The 20,824-nt window shown below is 40.0% G+C and overlaps 2 protein-coding genes across 3 annotated transcripts in view; both read right to left on the bottom strand.

The window, feature by feature from the left end:
- Nucleotides 1-17,216, bottom strand: part of tprn (taperin) — a 31,680-nt gene extending 14,464 nt beyond the window's left edge. The window contains exon 1 of the mRNA XM_077497903.1: nt 14,977-17,216. Coding sequence (XP_077354029.1) covers nt 14,977-17,019 — 2,043 coding nt within the window. The 5' untranslated portion in view covers nt 17,020-17,216. The remainder of the gene's footprint in view (nt 1-14,976) is intronic.
- A 983-nt stretch (nt 17,217-18,199) lies between these two features.
- Nucleotides 18,200-20,390, bottom strand: tmem203 (transmembrane protein 203). Of its 2 annotated transcripts, XM_077497283.1 has the most exons (3): nt 20,113-20,390; nt 19,737-19,781; nt 18,200-19,651 (listed from the first exon to the last, which is right to left on the bottom strand). In XM_077497283.1, exon 3 carries the CDS (start codon nt 19,578-19,580, stop codon nt 19,164-19,166), a length of 417 nt encoding a protein of 138 aa, XP_077353409.1. In that variant the 5' UTR covers nt 19,581-19,651; nt 19,737-19,781; nt 20,113-20,390; the 3' UTR covers nt 18,200-19,163. The 2 variants fall into 2 exon arrangements, with proteins under 2 accessions (XP_077353409.1, XP_077353408.1); XM_077497282.1 differs by having other exon boundaries at nt 18,200-19,781.
- Between the last annotated feature and the right edge of the window lie 434 nt (nt 20,391-20,824).

The following is a 20,824-nucleotide window of genomic DNA, read 5'->3' on the forward strand; positions in this document are numbered from 1 at the left end:
CATTTCTCAGATGTTATATTGCACCTGCGAGACCACACTGGGGAAGTAAATAGTGATGTAATATTGCCGATTGTTGTTGGGTGTTTGTGGAACAAAATCTGCCGGGGAGGCAGAAGTGAGTTTTCCTGTCTCCAGGCTGTGGGACGGCAAATCAAGCGGGGCCCAACTCTGAAGGACTCCTCATTCAGCACAGTGTGCTCAGTCAATGATCTGGGACATGGGCAGACTAACAACTCTTTCATTGTGATGCTTTTGTTTCATATTTAGAATGGCTGCCTCAGAATGAGCATGAGTGGAAGGGGAAGCTAATGCGCCAGTTCAGCGTCTTCCCTTTTTGAAGTGAGTTCAAGAATGGCACAAAATGCCTCATTCAGTTTAATTCATACAAAAGAACAATCGCTGACATAAAAAAGATCCTAGAGTAGTAAATAGTACAGTAAGCCTTGCAAATTAAATTTCACCAAAACCTTAAGAGAAGAAAATGGCTCTAAAATTGCACAAGGCAGGAGTTTTAACTGCCACTTTGCATGTCACATGAGACATCAAAGATACAGTCTTGCTTAACTTGTGTTACACTGCATTTTGTAATTTATGGACCAGTCTTGACAAGGGGATTTATGGCAAGCATAACATCAAAGAAACCCCCCCCCCCCAAAACATCTGTAATTAAGTAAAGAAAGCTGACTCGTTCAAAGCAATAAGAATCAGCACTGCCAAAAACATCTGCGTAGGTTCACCAGGCAAATTTTCAGTTGATTTTAAACTTACTGTAAAAGCCAAAATGGACGTGACTGAATTGGCAAACAGATGTGGATGCTGCTGATCTTTGGACTAAAGAAGGATTTGGTCTGCCAAAATACGCTAAATTGCTGCGCAGTTCATTTTGTGCGTTGCAGGAGGACATGGAAATGGATTAATTGAACATGTACAATAGGAAAGTGTTTGCGAAGGTTGTGCATGTTGATTTCTCGCCAGGATTCATTCATTGTTTCTTTCAGATGTTTTTGCATCCGTGAATGTGTCAAAGTTTCCTTGTGACAAGAAAAACCATTGAAACTGTTTCAGAACTGTTTCAATAATCCCTAACGAGACATCAACATGCGTGTCCGTCACAAACACACGCAAACGTTTGCCGACTATAGTGGGATACAAGCTCAAGTCATTCTATTAATCAATTTGCATATCCTTCAGCAACATGCAAAATGAACTGTCAAAAATTCACAATGAAAAGAAAAAACAAAACTATCAGTGAGCGTTTGTAACCTTGAACGAACCCTGACGAGGAATTAACATGCGCGCGGAAATTTGTAACAAGTCAGCATTGAACATGTGTGCAACAATAACCATTCAAACTGTTGGCAAACATTTATGACCTTGAACAAACCCTGAAGAGAAATCAACATTTGCAACCTTCGCAAACGTTCACCTTCTCCGTGGTTAGTATCTTTAGCATCTTATTTTCTTTTTGGGTTATACTATAAATTGTCCAAAGGTGTGTTAAGTGTGAATAGTTTTTTTTTGTCTTTATGTTCCCTGCAACTAACTGGCGACCAGTCCAGGGTGTCCGCTGCCACTCTCCCTCGGCTCTTGTTTCCCTCAGACCATAATGAGGTCGAGTTCTATAGATTAAAAAATAATGTTTGAGATCTTATTTTTGTTGCTGGCATTGCTTTTATGAGCAGAATAAGGTCAGTAATTAAAAAAAAAAAAATGAGAGAGCTCAAATCAAATGAGTTCTTTCTTAAGTCTGTCTTATCAATTGGCAAGACGAGAGCTTTGCAGGGATTTTTATTTCCAGGCCAACCAGTGTTACATGTCCTAAATGAGTGAAAGGTGTTTCCGAATGAATACGTGCGCGCGCATACACACAATGAAACACACACACTGGCTCGGATTCCTTGCTAATCGGGTTGAACTGCAGAGTTAGAATCTGTAACACTAAAGCAGCTCTAGCTGACAACCGGCTATTGTATTGTATTTATATGATTTCCGTCTGACTGGGTGTGTACTGTGTTCAGAATCTGACTCAAAATGACTGAAGCGGTAGAATGTCTCTATGTGTAAAAAAAAATAAAAAAATAAAAAATAAATAAAAGAAGTCACCCGGTGCATTCAATCGAAACTGTAATGTCTTGCTATTGGAGGCACATTAAGGTGTATGGCAGCTTAGAAGAGATGGGCCCATCAATGTGATTAGAGCTTAATCTCCTGCCTGCTAGATAATATTAGACCAGCTGAGGAGTTTAACTGCAGCTGCATTAGTGCCTGAGGTGAACAATAGTAAAGCATGCATGTGCTCATACACAACGTGCTGCAATATCTCTGGATTATATGAATCGAGAGGAACGTGGTTATGCCTGAAGAGAATGAAACTGATCTTCTTTCCCTTTATCATTAACTCATATTGGTGCATCAAAGTGATCATGCCTGTAAACAAATTATTTCGGAATATAGGTATGACCCCAACTTTTTTTTCTTCATAACACTGTGGTGAATAGAGAAATTTTTTACAGGCAAAAATTATTTCCGCCACTTTCTGCTCTGTGTGAAGGTCCAAATTGTGAACATATATGAATGAATCCCAAGTAACTGCTTGAAAAAATGGTCATCTTAGGACAGATTGCGGCAGTTTTTTGTTCTGAATGTAAGGCTGGGATTCAGATTGTGGGTTACAGGGTCTCGACCACCCCAAAATTTTGTTAAATCCTAAACTATTTATTTGCCTTACATGTAGAAAGGTGTTCAGTAGGATGTTCCATATCATACCTTCTACGATAATATCACGAAATTGAGGTGACGACGTAATGGGTAACATTATACGTCTTCGTGTCAATTTGGACGTACACGCGTCGTTCACTGCTGCATAAAAAAACAATTGTCGGAGCGTGTGAGGCTGCAAGAGCTGCAGCCAATTCTGTCGCGTCTTCGGTAAAGAGGGAGTGAGCTTCGTCGTGTGGCGGCTGTTTGGTTACAAGAGGTCGCGGTCTCGTATTGTTTGGCCAAGATGAACAATCCACGGTGTTTATTTTACCGTGACCGGCAATTCGCCATGGAGTCCACGTGAATTTGTGATGCTAATCGGGCGCTAAGCTAACGTACTTTCAACGAGACATGCGCTTTTGTGTTTCATACCCGCTAATAATGTCTACAAGCAGTAGTAGTATGTATTTGCTACGTAAATGTGCTTTAAAGGGATTGGCATATTTCTTAGTAAACATGACTACGAGTTTAGAACAAATATGCTGTTTTCCAAGCCAGTGGTTCCAACCCCTGAACGAGCGCCCGCCAGTGGGCCCAGCAGCCATTGTAGAAAAAGCTGGGCGATGCACGTCGCCATCTGGGTACTTGAAATCTAAATGCAGAAAAGCAGTTCATTTTGACCTGTACAGGCAATGTCTTTGTCATTTTAACCAAGAGTTAGTAAAAAAAAAAACAACAAAAAAACTAAAAAAGGTTCAAATGCACCCTTTCTGGTCTCCTCCATTCCAAACATGTACAACTCCATCCAAACTAGTCCTCAAACATCCAAAGGAATCCAGTCAAAGTATTTCGGTAAAACTGAAACCGTTTTGGAAAATCCTGTGTAAAATGCACATTTTCTGTAGTATTATTGTCAAACCTGAACTCGAATTAGGGAAGACCTCAAACTTTGATCCTGTAGTGTTTAAGTCCTAATCACCATTTTACATTAATTTTCAAGGCAGATTTAGACATAACATTCATCAATTCTGGGCATATCATCGCAGTACATTTGAGTCAGGTGTGTATCTTGACCTCCGCCGAAAGCCTGAGACTGACTCACCGAACCCCTGGGGTTCAATCTACTGCTCTAAGCCATCCCGCTATTCGGCATTACAACACTGATTTTAGAAGTGTGGAAACTCTCTGGGGCGTGTAGATGTCTGATGTTTGCAGATCTGACATTCGACGGAGTCAGTGAACATCTGTGTTTACCCTATCAAGTCTCAAGATAGTAGGGGTGTTAAAAAAAATCGATTCGGCGATATATCGCGATACTACATCGCGCGATTCTCGAATCGATTCAATTTTTAAAAAATCGATTTTTTTATTTTTTATTTTATTTTTATTTTTTTTATTATTATTTTTTTTTTAAAGAGCTCAGAATTGTTCATTCGGTAGTCTTACCGATTCAACGTCTTATCATCATTGCCTTTTCTTTTTTGTGTGTGTGTGTGTGAATCCATTTTTAATGGAAAAATATTCAACAAAACGTCTGACTTCGGGTTAGGATTCACACCTTGAGCATGGAAGAATGTTATATGAACGGAACATTAAGCCTTAATATTTTATTTTAATGCTGTTCAAACATGAAACAGATTACAACCTCTATAAGACTGAAATTTCAGATAAATAAATAATACATTTTCATATAAATCTTACACTCTACAAGCTTACTGATTAGTATTTTCTAAATTTGAATGAAAAAAAATCGCAACAATCGACTTAGAAATTCGTATCGGGATTAATCGGTATCGAATCGAATCGTGACCTGTGAATCGTGATACGAATCGAATCGTCAGGTACTAGGCAATTCACACCCCTACAAGATAGTGTGAGTCGATGCTCTTGTAGTATTCTCCGTGGAGATGCTTGTGAGTGTTTATCTGGATTGGATCAACTGGTTTATATAATGGTGGATAGGAATGATGATTGTGTATTTACTCTCAAACTAATGGGATAATGATGACTATAGAGCCTTCAACCAAAAGTTTGGCTATCTACTGTACAATAGAAAAAGTACAGAAAAAGAAAAATTCCGAAAATATACAGTTGATAGTCACTTTAGCTTACTCTAATTTACTTTAGCTTCTGCTTTTCACTTGTGTACTGCTTTTCATGTACAAAGCATTTAAAGCGCTACTGATGAGGAGCAACGGGTTCAGTATCTTGCTTAAGGATACCTCGATATGGTCACAAGAGCTGGGGATCGAACCCGCAGGCGCTGAGTTCATAGACAACCGCTCTACCACTGAGCCATGCCACCTCTCTTGTAAATACATAGTTTACATTAAAAGTCGTGTTCACGTACAGTCATACTCCAAAAATTACCGTAATTCCCCACAGAGACAATGAACACCAAACACACGATAATGAATACAACAACCAATTCAATCATCTTCTTGACATTTTAGTTCTATGACAATCACGTTAAATTGCCCACTCATGACAGCTTATTCTTTCACTGCAACGTCAACGCTGACGTAATGGTGGCTGTGAGTCAGACAGAGAGAGTGCACGCCTTTATCCAGGAAAGCTAATGACAGGATAGAATGGCCACAGCCAGTGTTGTCGTGGCGACAGGCGCCATGGTTATATGACAAGGGGGAAATGGGAGAGTGGACGAGGAGGCAGACCCTCAGGAGGAAGATAAACAGCAGAATAGGGTCAATCATCATGACAACAATGTTTCAGAACATCAACGCTTCACATGAAACTAAACACAGAAATCTGATTTCATAATTCTCATGTGCTCATTTGGGCAGATTTGCATTTGCAATTGACTTGCAATTGACCAGATAGATATCAGAAGTGTTTGTTGTCATAAATGTTGAGAGGTGATCAGCACAATTTAAAATTCAAATGATCAATTAAGTGATTGATACAGCATATGTATGTGTTGAATTAGATGAAAAAAAACCTTTTTTTTTTCTTTTTTTAAATAAAACTCCCCAAAATCCACATTTGTTAATGTCCTGTTTTTCGTCTCTTCATCTTCTCACTTCAGCACACAAACAGCAGGACGCACACACAAACGCATGCACGAGCGTGTACACATGCGCACACACCCTGAATTAAACATGCCTACGACAGAGGGGCTTTGCTGGTTGAATTCTAATTACACCAACATTGCCGGGTTGTGCCTGAGGACTGTGCTGGGAAACAAACCTGTGTGTCTTCTTGTGTAGACTACACAAAACTATTGTTTTGTGCGTGTGCGCATGTGCAGCCAAGAAGTGACAAGAGAATTTACTATGTAAACTGTTGTATGGTGTATGTAAACACCCACTACGAGATCAACAACAAAAAGCACTTCGTATGGAGATCTGACTAGCCTGCAGGTATTGTCATTCAAATGATGTCAAGTCTAGTCAACAAGAAACCAATGCAACTTCATTTTACTGAAAATCTTGGTGGTTACACACAAAAGCTAAAGTGCAACCTAAAAGGTTTCCAGGAGCTCAGTGCAGGGTGAAAGGAAGTAAGATTTAAGAGGCTTTTTAAAAACATCTCTTGTGTATTACATTTATGTTTTCACCACAACTACAGACATAATCTATACCACTTATCGTGTGTAGGGACCTCAGACCCCGACATTGCTGACAGACGAAAATGTCATCAGCAAAACAACAGTAAAAGTAAGATGCTTCCTAGGCTTTGTGGTCTCTTTGACTGAAAATGGGGGAAATTGGGGTTTTATGCATTACTGCAAAGCAGAGCTGGGAAACTTAAAAATGGAAATGTGAAGCGCATGACGGCAAACCAACAGGATTACTCAATTATTCAATGGAATAATTGATAGGTTAATAGATTACAAAAAGATTTGTTTGTGACAGCCCTAAAAGGAAGTGTTCGAGGCACAGAATTGCACCCTGTGGAACACCATATGTTCTGTTATACATGTCAATTCATATGACAGATATCAGCCCGACAATAAAGAAATTACACGACATACCATCAGGACAGTGACAAGTCAACTACTGAGCGCGCTAAATTTCCAGCAGCACAGATAGGCCAAGCCACGCAGTCTTGTGATCACCTGCAGCCAATGATGGCCAAGCAGGGCGTGTCATTATCAATCACGAGTCGAGTGCATGTCTTGACCTCCGCTGAGCCCCTGAGACTGACTCACCAAACACAGAGTTCGATTGAAGCCAGGTTAAGAACCACTGTTTTAAAATATCTCATGTTTATTATGCTAATTTTAATTCCCAAGGAAAGTATGAAAAACTTACAATCATCAAAACAGTTCATTCTGGACTGAGGAAAATGGCATCACATTTCCATTAAAATTGAGCTCACTGATCAGAATCTTTTTTTTTTTTTTTTTTTTTTTTTAATTAACTTTTCTATTTCGTCAGCATTATGCTGGATTATGGCTCAATTGTGGGAAATCCGAAGGCAGAAACTTAATCTCTATATAAAGAAAGTTGGTATAAAGGCCATCTCAATATTAGCCAGAAAACAAACTTACATGCATCCCACAAGTGGCTTTTTTTTTTGTCTGCAGCAGCTATATCATTACTGCTCCCAATATTATATGATAATGTTCTAAAATTAAACATTAAGACAATAGATTAAATAGTGAAAAGCTTCTGTGCCTGAGATGAAGATATATGTAAATGCAAAGGCTAGAAATCACTCCTGTTTGGCAATGTTGTATAAATGATGATAATGCGGCAGCATCATGCCACTGTTGACAAATCATGTCAATACTTTCTGGCATCATAATGGTTGAGGCACTTATCAACCACCTCGGGTTAAAGAGGCTATATGCTACGATGCAAAATGAATGCTGATGTTATGCGGTGAATATATTGTTCTGTGAGCACCAATTGCAAGGGGCGATTACTTTAAAACAAAAAATATTGATTTAAAATTGACATTAAGGTACAACTGTCTTTTTTTTTAACCGTTTTGCTTAACTCATTCACTGCCATTGACGGAAAAAGACGTCAAATGATGCATTTCTTTGCTGGTCTGGCAATTAATGTGTTAATATACGAGTCATAACACATGACAAGTGTAGCCCATAGTTAGGTGTCACTATAGATTAACATTATACACTACAATTAAACAACATTTAATTTACTGTAGTTTCATAATGAAGCCCACATAAGCACTATTGGTGATTTTTTTTTTTTTTTTTTTTTTTTTTTTAAATCCATGAAGAGAATTTGATATAATTAGAGGCGTGGGGTGAAATTTTTCAGGAAGTGTATGGGAGGAGAGATTGGGAATGTCTGTTGAGTGGTAAATAATTAAACACAATGGACTTTCACACCTGTAGCCCTGGCGCACGACGCAAGTGCATCAGCATGCCCTTTTGTTAGCCTTCCTGTGTTACATGGGGTTTTAAACAATTAAGCTTATTTCTATTTTTAACCTAGTGTAGACATGCCATTTAAGTTCAACTAAAATAACACTCACAGACACAAACAATGGATTCTACAAACACAGGCTAAAGCCAGAGATACCACGCCAGTAGCAATAAGTCAATGTAAGGACTGACTCACTCGTACAGTGTTCCTTCAGTTGTCGGTGAACAACGCCCATTCATGGATTTATTTCTTAGTAATCTATATTAAATAGCTGTAAAACTTTGTGACTCAAGCACACGCGCACATATTTCAGTATCTCTTGATTTAATGTATCATCATCATCATCATCATCATCATCATGGATTAATTTACTGGCACTGTGGCTGAAGTGGCACAACGTTGGGACAGTAGACTGAAGTTTGTGTTTGTTTTGTTTGCAGTTTTGTGGAGGCTTTGAAAAAGGCCTAAACAGACATTACTAGCTAGCTCCTACCAGGTTACTTGTACTTGTTAGTCAATTAGCTATGTTTGCACCATGCTATGTGGTTGTTTTATTATATTTTTACCATGTTTTATGTAAGATGAACTTGGGTTGAAAAGCACACCTGAGCTATCACAATGACTGAAAATCGCGAATCTGTGTGAGTCTTTTATGACTATATTACTGGTTTCTTAACCAAAACTAGGGGTGTGAATTGCCTAGTACCTGACGATTCGATTCGTATCACGATTCACAGGTCACGATTCGATTCGATACCGATTCATCCCGATACAAATTTCTAAGTCGATTGTTGCAATTTTTTAAATTCTAATTTAGAAAATACTAATCAGTAAGACTTATAAGATTTGGATGAAAATGTATTATTTATTTATCTGAAACTTCAGTCTTATACAGATGGTAATCTGTTTCATGTTAGAACAGCATTGGAATAAAATATTAAGGCTTAATGTTCATTAATATAACATTCTTCCATGCTTAAGGTGTGAACCCTAACCCGAAGTAAGACGTTTTGTTGAATATTTTTCCATTAAAAATGGAAGTTTAAAAATCGATTCAGCCGCCTATTGAATCGATTCAAGAATTGCGCCATGCAATATCGCGATATATTGCCGAATCGATTTTTTTTTTTTCACCCCTAACCAAAACGTAAAAATAAATACTGCTTGGTGGACATTAGGAGTAGATGAAAATGTTGATTCTCCTCCTGGCCAGTGGGGGGCACTTTGCATGTGATTTGCGTTGTACGGACGGAAACCACACTCGACCAAAGAACAAAAAAATAACAAAAGCATGCACCTATAACTTTTAAATCTGTTGTTGGGGTTCATTTTGGATTTCCCTGTAAATATGCCTACAAACTGTCACCTGTTCACACACAAAAGCTGACATCATCTCTGCCCTTGTGGACAAGGACCGTGCAGTGTCGTGTAAAAAACAGCGGTTGAAGAATATGGTATAGACCAAACATATTACGCACATAAGTAGATACGACACACCCCTTTTGAGCTGCATGCCTATGGCGATACTAAGCTAAGGAGGGATTAAATGGTAGCATATTCCATGTGTGTGGGCGGTAAGGAAACTGAAACAAGTGCACAACCGTATTTTTATTATTCTATTCTCTGTGAAGCTAACCTAAATGACAAAGAGCAATCAAATCACTTTCTGTGACATGGTATGCTCGTTATCCAACTTTACTGGAAAATGAAATATTCATTTCACTGTAAAATACAATTCTCAATATAAATACTCAGCAACTACAATTGAACCAAGGACGTGCAACATGATTGCATTCTTCTTACTCATTACATTGTCCTGGCAAACATGACCGCCTCTTCATTCCCACAACGACCAGTCTACAAAAGCAAAACATTAAAACCAAACCACTCCACCCGGTCTATCACTCCCACATGCATCTCGACATCATTTAACCACAAGAAGAAAAAACTGTGGTAACGCCATCCAGTCAATAATACGTAGCTGGAAAGTAACTCAATCTTGGCCTATAAATTTCACTAGAAAGCCCAAGTTGAATTTATGCAAACGCAAGCATGTGTTGCTCAAGAAGCTGCACTTGACCTCCATAGCTTCCCTTCCCAATAAAAAGAAGATCACAGAAAGCTTGAAGCCAGGGGACAGGCCTTATTAACTACTACTGCAAAGAGAAGAACGAAAGCAGGGTGGTGCTTGGATTAAAAATATAAAAATAAAAAATACATTGTGAAATGGGCCAGCATTCCATACAGACTGCTTTATTTGGTTAAGATCAGCATGTACAGCAAGACTGGAGTGGATACAATATGTGGATATAATTTCTGGAAAATGTACACGAAAAGCTTATGTTCTACTTTGGTAAAGCCCATAATGTGTGGAACATTCTTTTTAAGCCTCATAAAAAAGGTTGGTTTTACTGGAATAACAACCCAACCCAGAGACCTCAGCTGAGGCAATGTTCAGTGGCAGCTTTAACGCAGAGGCCACGATGAACAGAAATTCCACACAAATTATACTGGTCAAAGGGAGCCTTGATGCTTTTGTAATTGCTTGTGCAGTCCAGCCCACAAGAGAAATGGATGCCCGGGAGGACAACAGAGCCAACAGAAAGAGAACGCGACAATGAGAGAAATTTTCACGACACTGATGATGTCTAAAAAACTTGAAATATTGGTTTGGCAATCTTGCACCTTGAATCGTCCATTGTGAAAGTTCAGAATTGCAGCCAAGAGTTGTTCGGTTTGATTTCAGAGTACTACGGTCATCATAATGTTGTCAAAATGCTGCCATATGCATCAATACAGAATGTGTCGTTAAAAAAACAACAACAACAGCACAATCCAATGATTCGCAAGTGCACTCAGTCGAGCAAAGAGCAAAGGCTGAACACCAATGCCTTGGAGGAGACAGTAATGCCTGCTGTCTTTGTTGGATCAGAAAGAATTGTTGAAATAATAAATAAATGGGGATAAAAATCCTGGCTCTGTAATGTAGACGATAAAAAGCTTTTTAAGTGTGCCTAACTGTTCAGATAATTGTACTAGCATGATATAAACATACAAGCTAAGTAGAGTTAATGGAGGTAAAATCCTCAGTCTATCATCATTACGTTTGATGGAGATATATTATTATGGGTAGTAAATGTGTATTATTTAATGTCATCTAGTAGTAGTGAACTAATGGAACAATATTTAAGCATGCACACTACGGTGCCACAGGCAGAGCATACTTCACAAGCTTATTACAACAACCAATTGTTATTTTGGAGTGAGCCAACAAGCGAGCATCCCGTTGAGCAAGAGCTAGCGTGAGCGGCAAGCAAAAGTGGCTAGCAAGAACTCCCTGGAGCGGCTAACGACCAGCTAGCAAGAACTAGCTTGGGTGGCTAACAAGCGTGGCTAGCGGGAGAAGCTAGCAAATGCTAGAGAGGGCAAAGCAGAGGGGAGACAAGCTGCAGGAGGCCGAATGACTCAGCGACGACCACACGTGACCCTTGTGAGGAGCAAGCGGTTTTAAGAAAATGGATGGATGGATAAAATTGATATTGGGTGTACTTTAAAATTAATGAATTATTAGTCAACAGTAAATGGCACTAAATAATACACACTGCCCCTTTAAATTTTCCATAACTCGAACTGGTAACCACCCAGACAATTTGAAATGAACAACGAGGTTGGAGAAAAGATGGATCATATTGGATTTGAGCACATGCTTTCCATTTGATCCAATAAAGAGATACAAAAACAAGTGGGCGGGATGTGTTTACTGTATTTCCCCGCTCGTAAGAGGCTGCCATTGGAACGCAGAGGATTACAGCATGCCAGGTCAAGGGAATGCTAAAGCGGGTCAGCGTCTGAGAGGCTGAGACACCCTCCTTGCTCTATATGCAGACAAACTGATTAGTAAACGTTCTACACAAGGTTAAAGAATCATTGAACAAGAATGTTTTGTTATTGTTATAGAATTCATTGATTGTTCCATACCTGACCTATTGCATAGAAGTGACTCTGAACCAATCTGTATTTTACAGAAATGTGCGATTCGTGTCGTTTTCGGTTGTGGATACAGAGACCACACTAATCCAATATTTATACAACTAAAAACTTTCAAATGTGGTGAATTAATGGAGTTGAACCGCCTTAAAATAATGTATGAAGCCCATCATGAAATTTTACCAATTAACATGCAAAAAAAAAAAAAAAAAAAAAAACAGGAACATGAGTACAAATTAAGAGGAACAGATGTTTTTTCCAAACCTAAATACAGAACAAAACAAAAAGAACGATGTATTTCAACTCAAGGTGTCAGTTTGTGGAACAATCCTAATTATAAAACCAAATCATCTCAGTCTATTTGTATTTTAAAAAAATGTATAACGCACAACTACTGGAAAAATATATTTAGCACAAGGTTATGCTGTTTAATAATTTTAATTATTACTTTGAAAGCGTCTTGACTGTTGTCATTTATTTTGTTGTCATTTATTTTTTGTGTTGATAGGGGAAGATATCACGAGTTTTACTTCTTTCTGTCCCATTACATTTCTTTTTTTCTTTGAAAGAATTTACAAAAATGAATTGAATGGAATTAAAGTGATGTAACTACAGTAAATACATAGCAAAACCATATATCATTGTGCTTTGAGGAAAAACAGACAGCCATTTGAGATAGAGAGGCTCGGGGTCGCATCTAACCGTAAACCTGTATTGCCATGGTTACAGCTTCCTTCCTCACCATGTAACACTGAGCTCAACTACAGACATGAGTGACACTGAACAATGCTAAAAATAATCTTCGACGCGCCGGCTGATCGAGTCATGCAACTGTCTGATAATCATAAACTCCTGCAACAACTCATTATTATCAATTAAATTACTTCTTGACATAATTTGTAAACACTTACTTTACTACGAGCAAGCTTCTCACCAGACAAGAAGCAGACGTTGCTATCATCTAATTATGATACATTATCCGACATAAATACCTGAACTTTAAATCTAGAACAACTCCAGGGCTTGTGCCTGAATGCGTCCTGAAAGAAGAACAGTGTTTAATGAGATTGCGCGGCCAGCTTTTGCTTTTCAGGGCCTTATGCCAAAAAAGTGCTATGTGTTACTAAGGACACACCTTTCTACTCTGCGGCAAAAGGCAAGTCAAGTGTGGGAAGTTAAAACTGTTTGTATTAGGGCAATACAATTAATTGAACTGAAAAACAACATTGGGATGTAGTAGAATGCAATTTTCAAATGGCAAAGGCTGCACTTTGGATATACGTTTCATTTTGGTCGGTCGGGCTTGCTTTTTTGTTTGGGATGTTCAAGACCACTTTTTTTTTTTTTTTTTTTTTCCCCAGACCGATACAAGTATGAGTATTCAACTCTTGAGTAGTCACCAATACCAAGTACCAAATACTAGAGCTGGGCAATATATCAAACAAATTTGATTAATCATCATTACAAAAATCGAATAGTTGAAAATGTGCTTTGCTACATCATGAAATCGAGTTTTTCCATTCTGGATTATTAAAAGCGGTTGTTCTTAAATTCTGTTACATCCAAAGGTTATTGTGAGTTGTAATTTTGCACAAGTAGGTGGTTTAACAAGACATAAGTACAAACTATGAATGTTAAGTTTATGATAAAACTGATTTAGAATCAGTAAACATCATTGTTGTCTGTAGAGTTATTATAGTTTTGGAATTTTTAATTTTAGTTAGTTTTTATTTCATTTTGAGTTTTGTTTTTTAAATTTAGTTAGTTTTAATTAGATTTCATGGTGGTTATGTTAGTTTTAGTTATTTAATACATGCTTAGTTTTAGTTAGTTTCAGTATTAGTTTTTTATTTTTTTTATTTATTTTTTTAATATGTATTACTTGTGCACAATATTTAAAAATCACCATGGGAGTGACATCATCTGAAGGTGCTTTTCTATTGGCTGCTGCTAAATGACATCACTTCTGTGTGACACACTTATATTAAAATAAATCTATTTAAAACATTATTTTAAATCCTCCACAAAGGCTCATGCATTAAAATAATTATCAAAGACTAAAACAAAGGACCTTGTTGCTATAATTATAGTTAGTTTTAGTCAGTTTTGTAAACGTAAAATGTAGTTTCATTTAGTTTTCGTCTTTTAAAAAGCATATTTTTCATTTTATTTCGTTAAGGAAATTGTTTTTATTTTTTCGTTAGTGTTAGTTAACTAAAATAACCTTGGTTGTCTGAACATTTTGCACAGGAATTATTTTTGAATAAATGAAACTTTTAAATAAATGTTAAGTCTATTAAAAATCGTAATTGTCGTGAATGAATGAAAAAAATAAGTAAATTAAGATTCGCCCAGCTCTACCAAATACACACATTTGATACATAACAATAACAATAACAAATAACAATAATAAAGAAACACAATGATAATTAAGAAATGTCTCTATATACCAATATAGCATATTTCCTTAAAATGACTTGAAATTATTAGCAATTTTACATTCTTCTTATTTCTAATTTCTGATCATTAAACCGCGAAAAGAAGGTGGCCGTTCACAATACCGGTACCTTCAACTAAGGCAAGGTATTGTCCCAATATCGATGCCTGGTATAGGTACTCGCCCATCCCTATTTTTTTTGCAATACAGTATAATTATCTACATTTTATATTTGTCGTGTCTTCATTTGCTTAAGAAGTGCAGTCCACATTTTTGCATAATCATGGTTTCATGAAACACTTTAATGAAAAAAGCCACAGATTTGTTTGAAAAAGACGACCTTGAAAAAACAACTGCATATTAAATCGGAATTCCAAATTTTTTTTTCAAAATTGTTCAGCACTAGCTTGTATTTCAGGTAGCAGTCATGAGAAAAGATAATTATTGTGATTATTTCTTACTTGTTACCCGTGTATGTTTATGTTGTCATACCTTCTTGCCCAGGGAGCCCGTCTTGGAGAGGCAGGACTTTCCGAGGGAAAGGTACCCGCCGATGACCTCGATCTCCTCCACAGCAGGGTAACGTTTCTTGAGCAGGGTGCCCAGGTGAGTGTAAGGGGCCTGAAGGGGCGTGGACCCGCGTGACGCGTCACTTGAGGCATCCTGCTGGGGTTCGGGCGAACTGGGTTTGGCTTCAGCCTCCACCCGGCGTTTAGGCACCACGGTAAACGTGTTCCCCTTCCTCCTCGGCGCCAGGGGGCTGTGCGAGGGGGCGCGATGCGGGGGTCCCACGTCGATGTCATCTATGTTTGTGACAGGGAGATGCTCTGTAGGAGGCGTGGCTACAATTGGGGAGGGGGGTGAAGGGTCTGGTGAGAGGGCACGTGGAGAAAAAGTGGGTGACGATGGGATAACTGGAGAAGAAGGAGGAGAAAGGGAGGTAGGAGATGGTGACAGATTCTGAGAGGGCATAAGAGATGTGGCAACAGGTGGAAATAAGTGGGGCTTGTATGGGTGTATCACTTCCTTCTCCTCCGTTTTTTTCCCATCCTTCAGTCTTTGGAGCATTAAAGCAGGTGTAGATATATGAGAAGATGACGCTGCCGACACAGGTTGCTCTGCCACTTGGTGAGAAGGGGACGTTTTAGCCGGACTGGGTGGCGCCACAGGGCTACTTTCATGTGAGGCCGCAAGATGTCGCTTGGGAATCACCATGAAGGAGTTTTTGGACTGTATGCGCAGATTTGCCAGGGCCCGAGCCTGAGTATCTCGTTCAGGTATTTGAGAGAGGTCTGGCTTAGGGGACGGACGGATCTCAAAGTCAGGTGACGTGTGCAGCACCTTAGATGAGAGGGTGTACTGGCTGTGCGTTGATGATGGCACCTTAGAGTGGAGGGGGACCTCAGGGCTCACCTCGTGGGCCCTGTCTGGTTCATCCCTCTGCGCGACCGTCGTTCCACTTTCTTCAATACGTTGGCGGAAGGATGACACTGGTTTAGAGGATTCAACGTTGTGCTGGGGGCTTCCAGTTTCGAGTACGGGAGAATGTGGTTTTTGTTTGGGAGAACTCTGAAGGAGAGACGGTGATGCCTGCCTGCTGCTCAGGCTTTTGACCCAGTCTGTTCTGGGCTTTGGAGTCAGATCCAGCTGTGGCTTGGACCAGGTTCGCTTCCTTCTGCCCACACTTCCTTCTAGGTCCAGCAGGTTTTCTGTGCTGTGAGACTTTTTCTGCAGCTTCCCGTAATTGGAATCAAATTTCTGCAGAATTCGACTCACCATCCCTTGACCCTCACCTGCCTCATATGATGCGTCTCTGTGGTTCGGGCGACCGAGGGTGCTCAAGTTCTCCTCACTCTTGCTCAACGTTGTGTCATAAATGACCACTTCCTTGGCTCTTATCTCAGTTACAGCATTCCCTCTCCTGTCCAAGAGATCATTCACAGAGCTATAACCATTTTGCTGCCAAGTAGGACTTTTTACTTCGTCGCCGTCATGAACGTAATTAGGATCCGACTCGATTATGAGAATATTATCTGCTCTAATAGTCCGTATGCCAGGAACGTTGCCATAAAGCTCCAAAATATGCTGGATCGGACGAGCGGCGTTTTCCCGGTCCTGTCGCCTCCGTCGCTCCTTCTCCAGCTTGATGAATGGGTTCTCCTCCAAAGGGCCCAGACTGTCCTGGAGCACCAAGCTCTCCTGTCCGTCAGCTTGACTTCTAGCCGTCCCCTGCGCCGCCACAGGTCTTGCTTCTTTGTTGTTGGCGAAGTGCTGACTGGCCGCCGTGATGGTATAGTTCCGCCCGGCGTGTGCGTCGTCTCGGTTAGGTACGCCACCGCTGCCCCCGTTAATCGTTTGCTCCCCGTTACTGCGTTTCGGACTCCCACCTGCGCCATTCTCCGTGGTAGCGGCTCCTCCAGTCCCACCGCTCTTCGCCTTCCTCCTCTCCAAGATCTCTCGCTTCCAGGCCGGCATCCTCGGGCTCTCTTGCCCGGTCTCCTTGCGGGCGTACCTTACCTCTCCTCCGCCAGACATTGCGGGTGTGAAAGGGGTGTCGAGGAGAGAGGCAGGCTTCAATGCGGGCTTGCCGCGGCCCGGCTACGTAACCTGCGTCCGACTGTACCTGCAGTATCGTTCACAGTGCAGTCTCAAACATCTCTCTCTCCACCCTCTTTTTCCTTTCTCTAATCTCACCGCTTCCGTAGCTCCGCTAGGTTTCCACAGCCCATGAACGCCGCCCCGCCTCTCCGCGGCAGCTAAAGCGACTTCCAGGTTCCTACTCTCTTCCTGATTGGCTGCTTGGTCCTGCAGACACACCCTTTTCGTCACCGTGGCGCAAACCACTCCTGTTTCTATTGTTGACCGGGCTAATAAAACCTGTCAATCAAACGATGTGGCGTTCAAGTTCACCTGACCTCTTCTCGAACATTAAACTGCAGATTTTTTGATCATGCTTAATTTAATAAAACAAGAGACAAAAAGACAAGAGTGCATAAATATGGCAGAATTGTAGTTGCATAAACACATTTTAATTTGAGTGTGGTGTGTTCGTTATCATGTTTATGCGCTAGGTCACTCATATTCCTCTCTAAAGTAGACATAAACAGTGAAGGATATTGATATAACTAAGGTACGCCTTCATTCAGCATTTCACCGATGCCACCTGTCGATAATCCGGTTGAAGAAAACACGTGACCTGAGAAGGGGATTGGTTTGTATGAATCAGCACCGTGAGGACTGCACACAAGAGATTACTGTACCTCATCAAACTTTCATCAGCACGCCTTTTGTGGCATAATGAGCGCAATGACAAGAGAGCCAAGTATGCGAAGAGCGCACATTTTTCAATTACCTTCAAAGGGAAATCCCAGTCACAAGTCATTACATCTGGTGCTTGTGGTTTTTTATTAGTCATTCTACTGTCTACTCGTTTTTTTTAATTTATGAATGAATGTAAACATAAAACAATGCGTCAGAAACGTTTTTCAAACTGCCCTAATACAGTAGTGTCAAATTTTCATTCCAAATACACTATGTTCTTTAATGTAAACATGAGGACTATGCTGACCACTTTACATTTTTCATGGGAAGTGAAAACGGGGATTTGGCACAAGTCAACGCAAGAACGTTTTTCCGCCAGCAAGCCTCTAGCGCCTCCCTGTGGCTAAAATAAAAGCTGACACCCTTTGTCCCAGTTATTTTCTCACAAAAAAAATAGATTAAATATTGGTTTATTTACATCTTATATACAGATAAAGTTGCAGTAATAAAACAACAAATATCTTGTCAAGTTATTTCTCAAATCGACATATACACAGAAGAAAACATACATTTTCACTTAAGGGATGACCTTCAAATAAGGCTTTTTAAATACATGCACAACACAGCATAAGATAAAACAGAATGAAGAGGGGCATGTGAACAAAACAAAAAGCAGACAGTTTGAGATACAGCTGCTGCAACATTCTCTTTTGTGTGTGTGTGTGTGAACACCTTTATCGGCAGCAGGCAAACAAAAAAATACAAATAAAAGTTAACTCACAGTCTCATCTTCGACAAAAACATTTCCGGTGCAACTGCACAGTCTTCCTGATCCCACTGTATCTCACCATTTTGCATTTTGTTCAAAGCCTATCACTGATTGCACATTGAAGAGGCACTATTATGTCTCACAGCCTCAATAACTCCCGAATTGATGAAAACCCAACCTGATGATGGCTTGCAAAGCTGTTATATCTTGCCCCCGACTTTTTAGTTTAAGGGACAAATCAAATGTTTAGCATTGAATATTGTAATTATGCTTGAGTTGCTGGCATGGACACATCTGATCAAACTTTTCCGATGAGATAAATAAACACAGAGGCAGATAATTATTTATAATACAGCAGACATTTTGATGTACTGCACATGAAATAATCACACACAGTGAAAGTTCCCCCCCCCCCCACAATTTGGTTCAATTATAAACACAAACACAAATAAAAAAAAAATATAGAATGCAAGCCATAGAACAAGGGGCTATCATGCATGTACTGTTAAGTCCACGGGGGGGAAAAAAACAGGTGATGCCAAAGGGGCAAACTGAAGCACACAACCTTGTTTGGCTTTAAATCTCTTAACAGCAGATGGGAAAACAAACAAACAAACAAACAAACAAACAAAACGCTCCAACCACCTCCTCAGTTGACTCGGCATGCTCGTATCATCAGCAGCTGCAGAAGGATGAACAGTGGCGAGACGATAAGGCCGAACCAAAGGTCCCTGGCTTGTTCCTGCTCCGCCAGCTTCTGGCACAGCAGCACCTCACACACCAGCTTCAGGCTGAGCACCGTAAGCACCCAGAGCAGTCGCAGCACCGCCAGGCGCTTCTCGTTCTCCTGGTAAAGCCGGATGGATACTATGGCCGTGAAGTAGGTACTGAGACCGTCAGCGGCGAACAGGGGGACAAACACCAACCACCAGCTTAACATGGGGGCGAACATGTCGACTCGCAGGGCAACCAGCATGCTGAAGACCAGCAACGCGAGTAAGTGGAGAAAAAGTTCGAAGGTGGCGAAGCCGAGCCACTGGACAAGTTCACGCAATGAGAACAGCATGGTGGAGGAATCTTGATGTTCAGTCAGGGGTGGACTGATGGAGAACAGCTGGAGCCCTGAGTAGATGTCACCTAAGAAGTGTTATGACTTGCTGAATATGTCTGGACAGGTGAGTTGATGAGACAGTTCACTTTTGGCTACATCTTTGAATCCAACCTGATGCAAGAAGTAGTCTCGGTCTCAGGATATCAGGAAACACTCCTAGTGGGGTGGGGGAAATCAACATACATTCAAAAGAGAGAACAGGGCCTTTCACAATTTCCACCAAGTAAAGCAACATCGACTGACGATACACAAATATTTCTCAATCGGATTCTTATTTTATGAAGAGGTCATCTTCCAAGTCAGAAAGATCAATTAATGTCGTGGAGAAACATTAGCATCGAAGGCGATTGCTTAACATTGACGCCTAACATTGATTGTAGCTAACTAACAACACATTGCCAGAGAAGATACAAGCAATCTAGTGATACATACAAGTCGTGAATTAAGATATATGTAAACGTAGTTCTGTGACTCCACATTACTATACCTCAATAGGAGTCCAGTAGTTTTTATTCCATTTAGAGAAGTAGGAAAAGCGACAATCCACAATGCTAACAAGCCATTAGCATCTTCATTTTCATCTCACCGTCTCGGCAACATCGCGAGAATACGATTTAATAGTATGGTGGCCGAAAAGACGACCTCACTCGTGGCGTCACATCAAGTAGCCCAATTTTATGGCGTTAAGCTTAATTCAAGACTAATGGACTATATACACAAATCACTTCCGCATTCGCCGGATGAGCGCACCCAAATTTCCGGTGCGGGGAGACTTCAGCGGAAAGTACTGTTAATGTGATGTAAAAGTCTAATCCTAAATCCTTAACCCACTCAAAAAAAACAAAAAAAAAAACAAAAAAAACAAAAAAACAAAAAAAACAAAAAAACAAAAAAAACAAAAAAAACAAACAGGGGCCGCTCCTTGCTATAACACTATGTCTATCGGAATTTTAAATCTACTGGTTAGATCTCCCAGAGCCGTAATTTTGACCGCTTGAGCTCTGGTAATAACGTAATTTCTTAAAATGATTACTACACGGAAATACAAGCCGTTTGAGTAGCTAGGAAAGCTTTTTTTTTTTTATCTTCTTTTTTTTTGAATTATTGCTCTTCTTCCTAGTCCTTTTGAACGTGTAATTTATGACGTTGATGAATTATTTTTTTTCTTCAAATTTTTATTTTAACTTCAGCTGATATTT

This window comes from Festucalex cinctus, chromosome 15 (genome assembly GCF_051991245.1).
Source record: "Festucalex cinctus isolate MCC-2025b chromosome 15, RoL_Fcin_1.0, whole genome shotgun sequence".
Classification (NCBI taxonomy): Eukaryota; Metazoa; Chordata; class Actinopteri; order Syngnathiformes; family Syngnathidae; genus Festucalex; species Festucalex cinctus.

Bases quoted from the DNA above. Each gene is read 5' to 3' on its own strand.
- tmem203 (XM_077497283.1), bottom strand. From the start codon at position 19,580: ATGCTGTTCTCATTGCGTGAACTTGTCCAGTGGCTCGGCTTCGCCACC.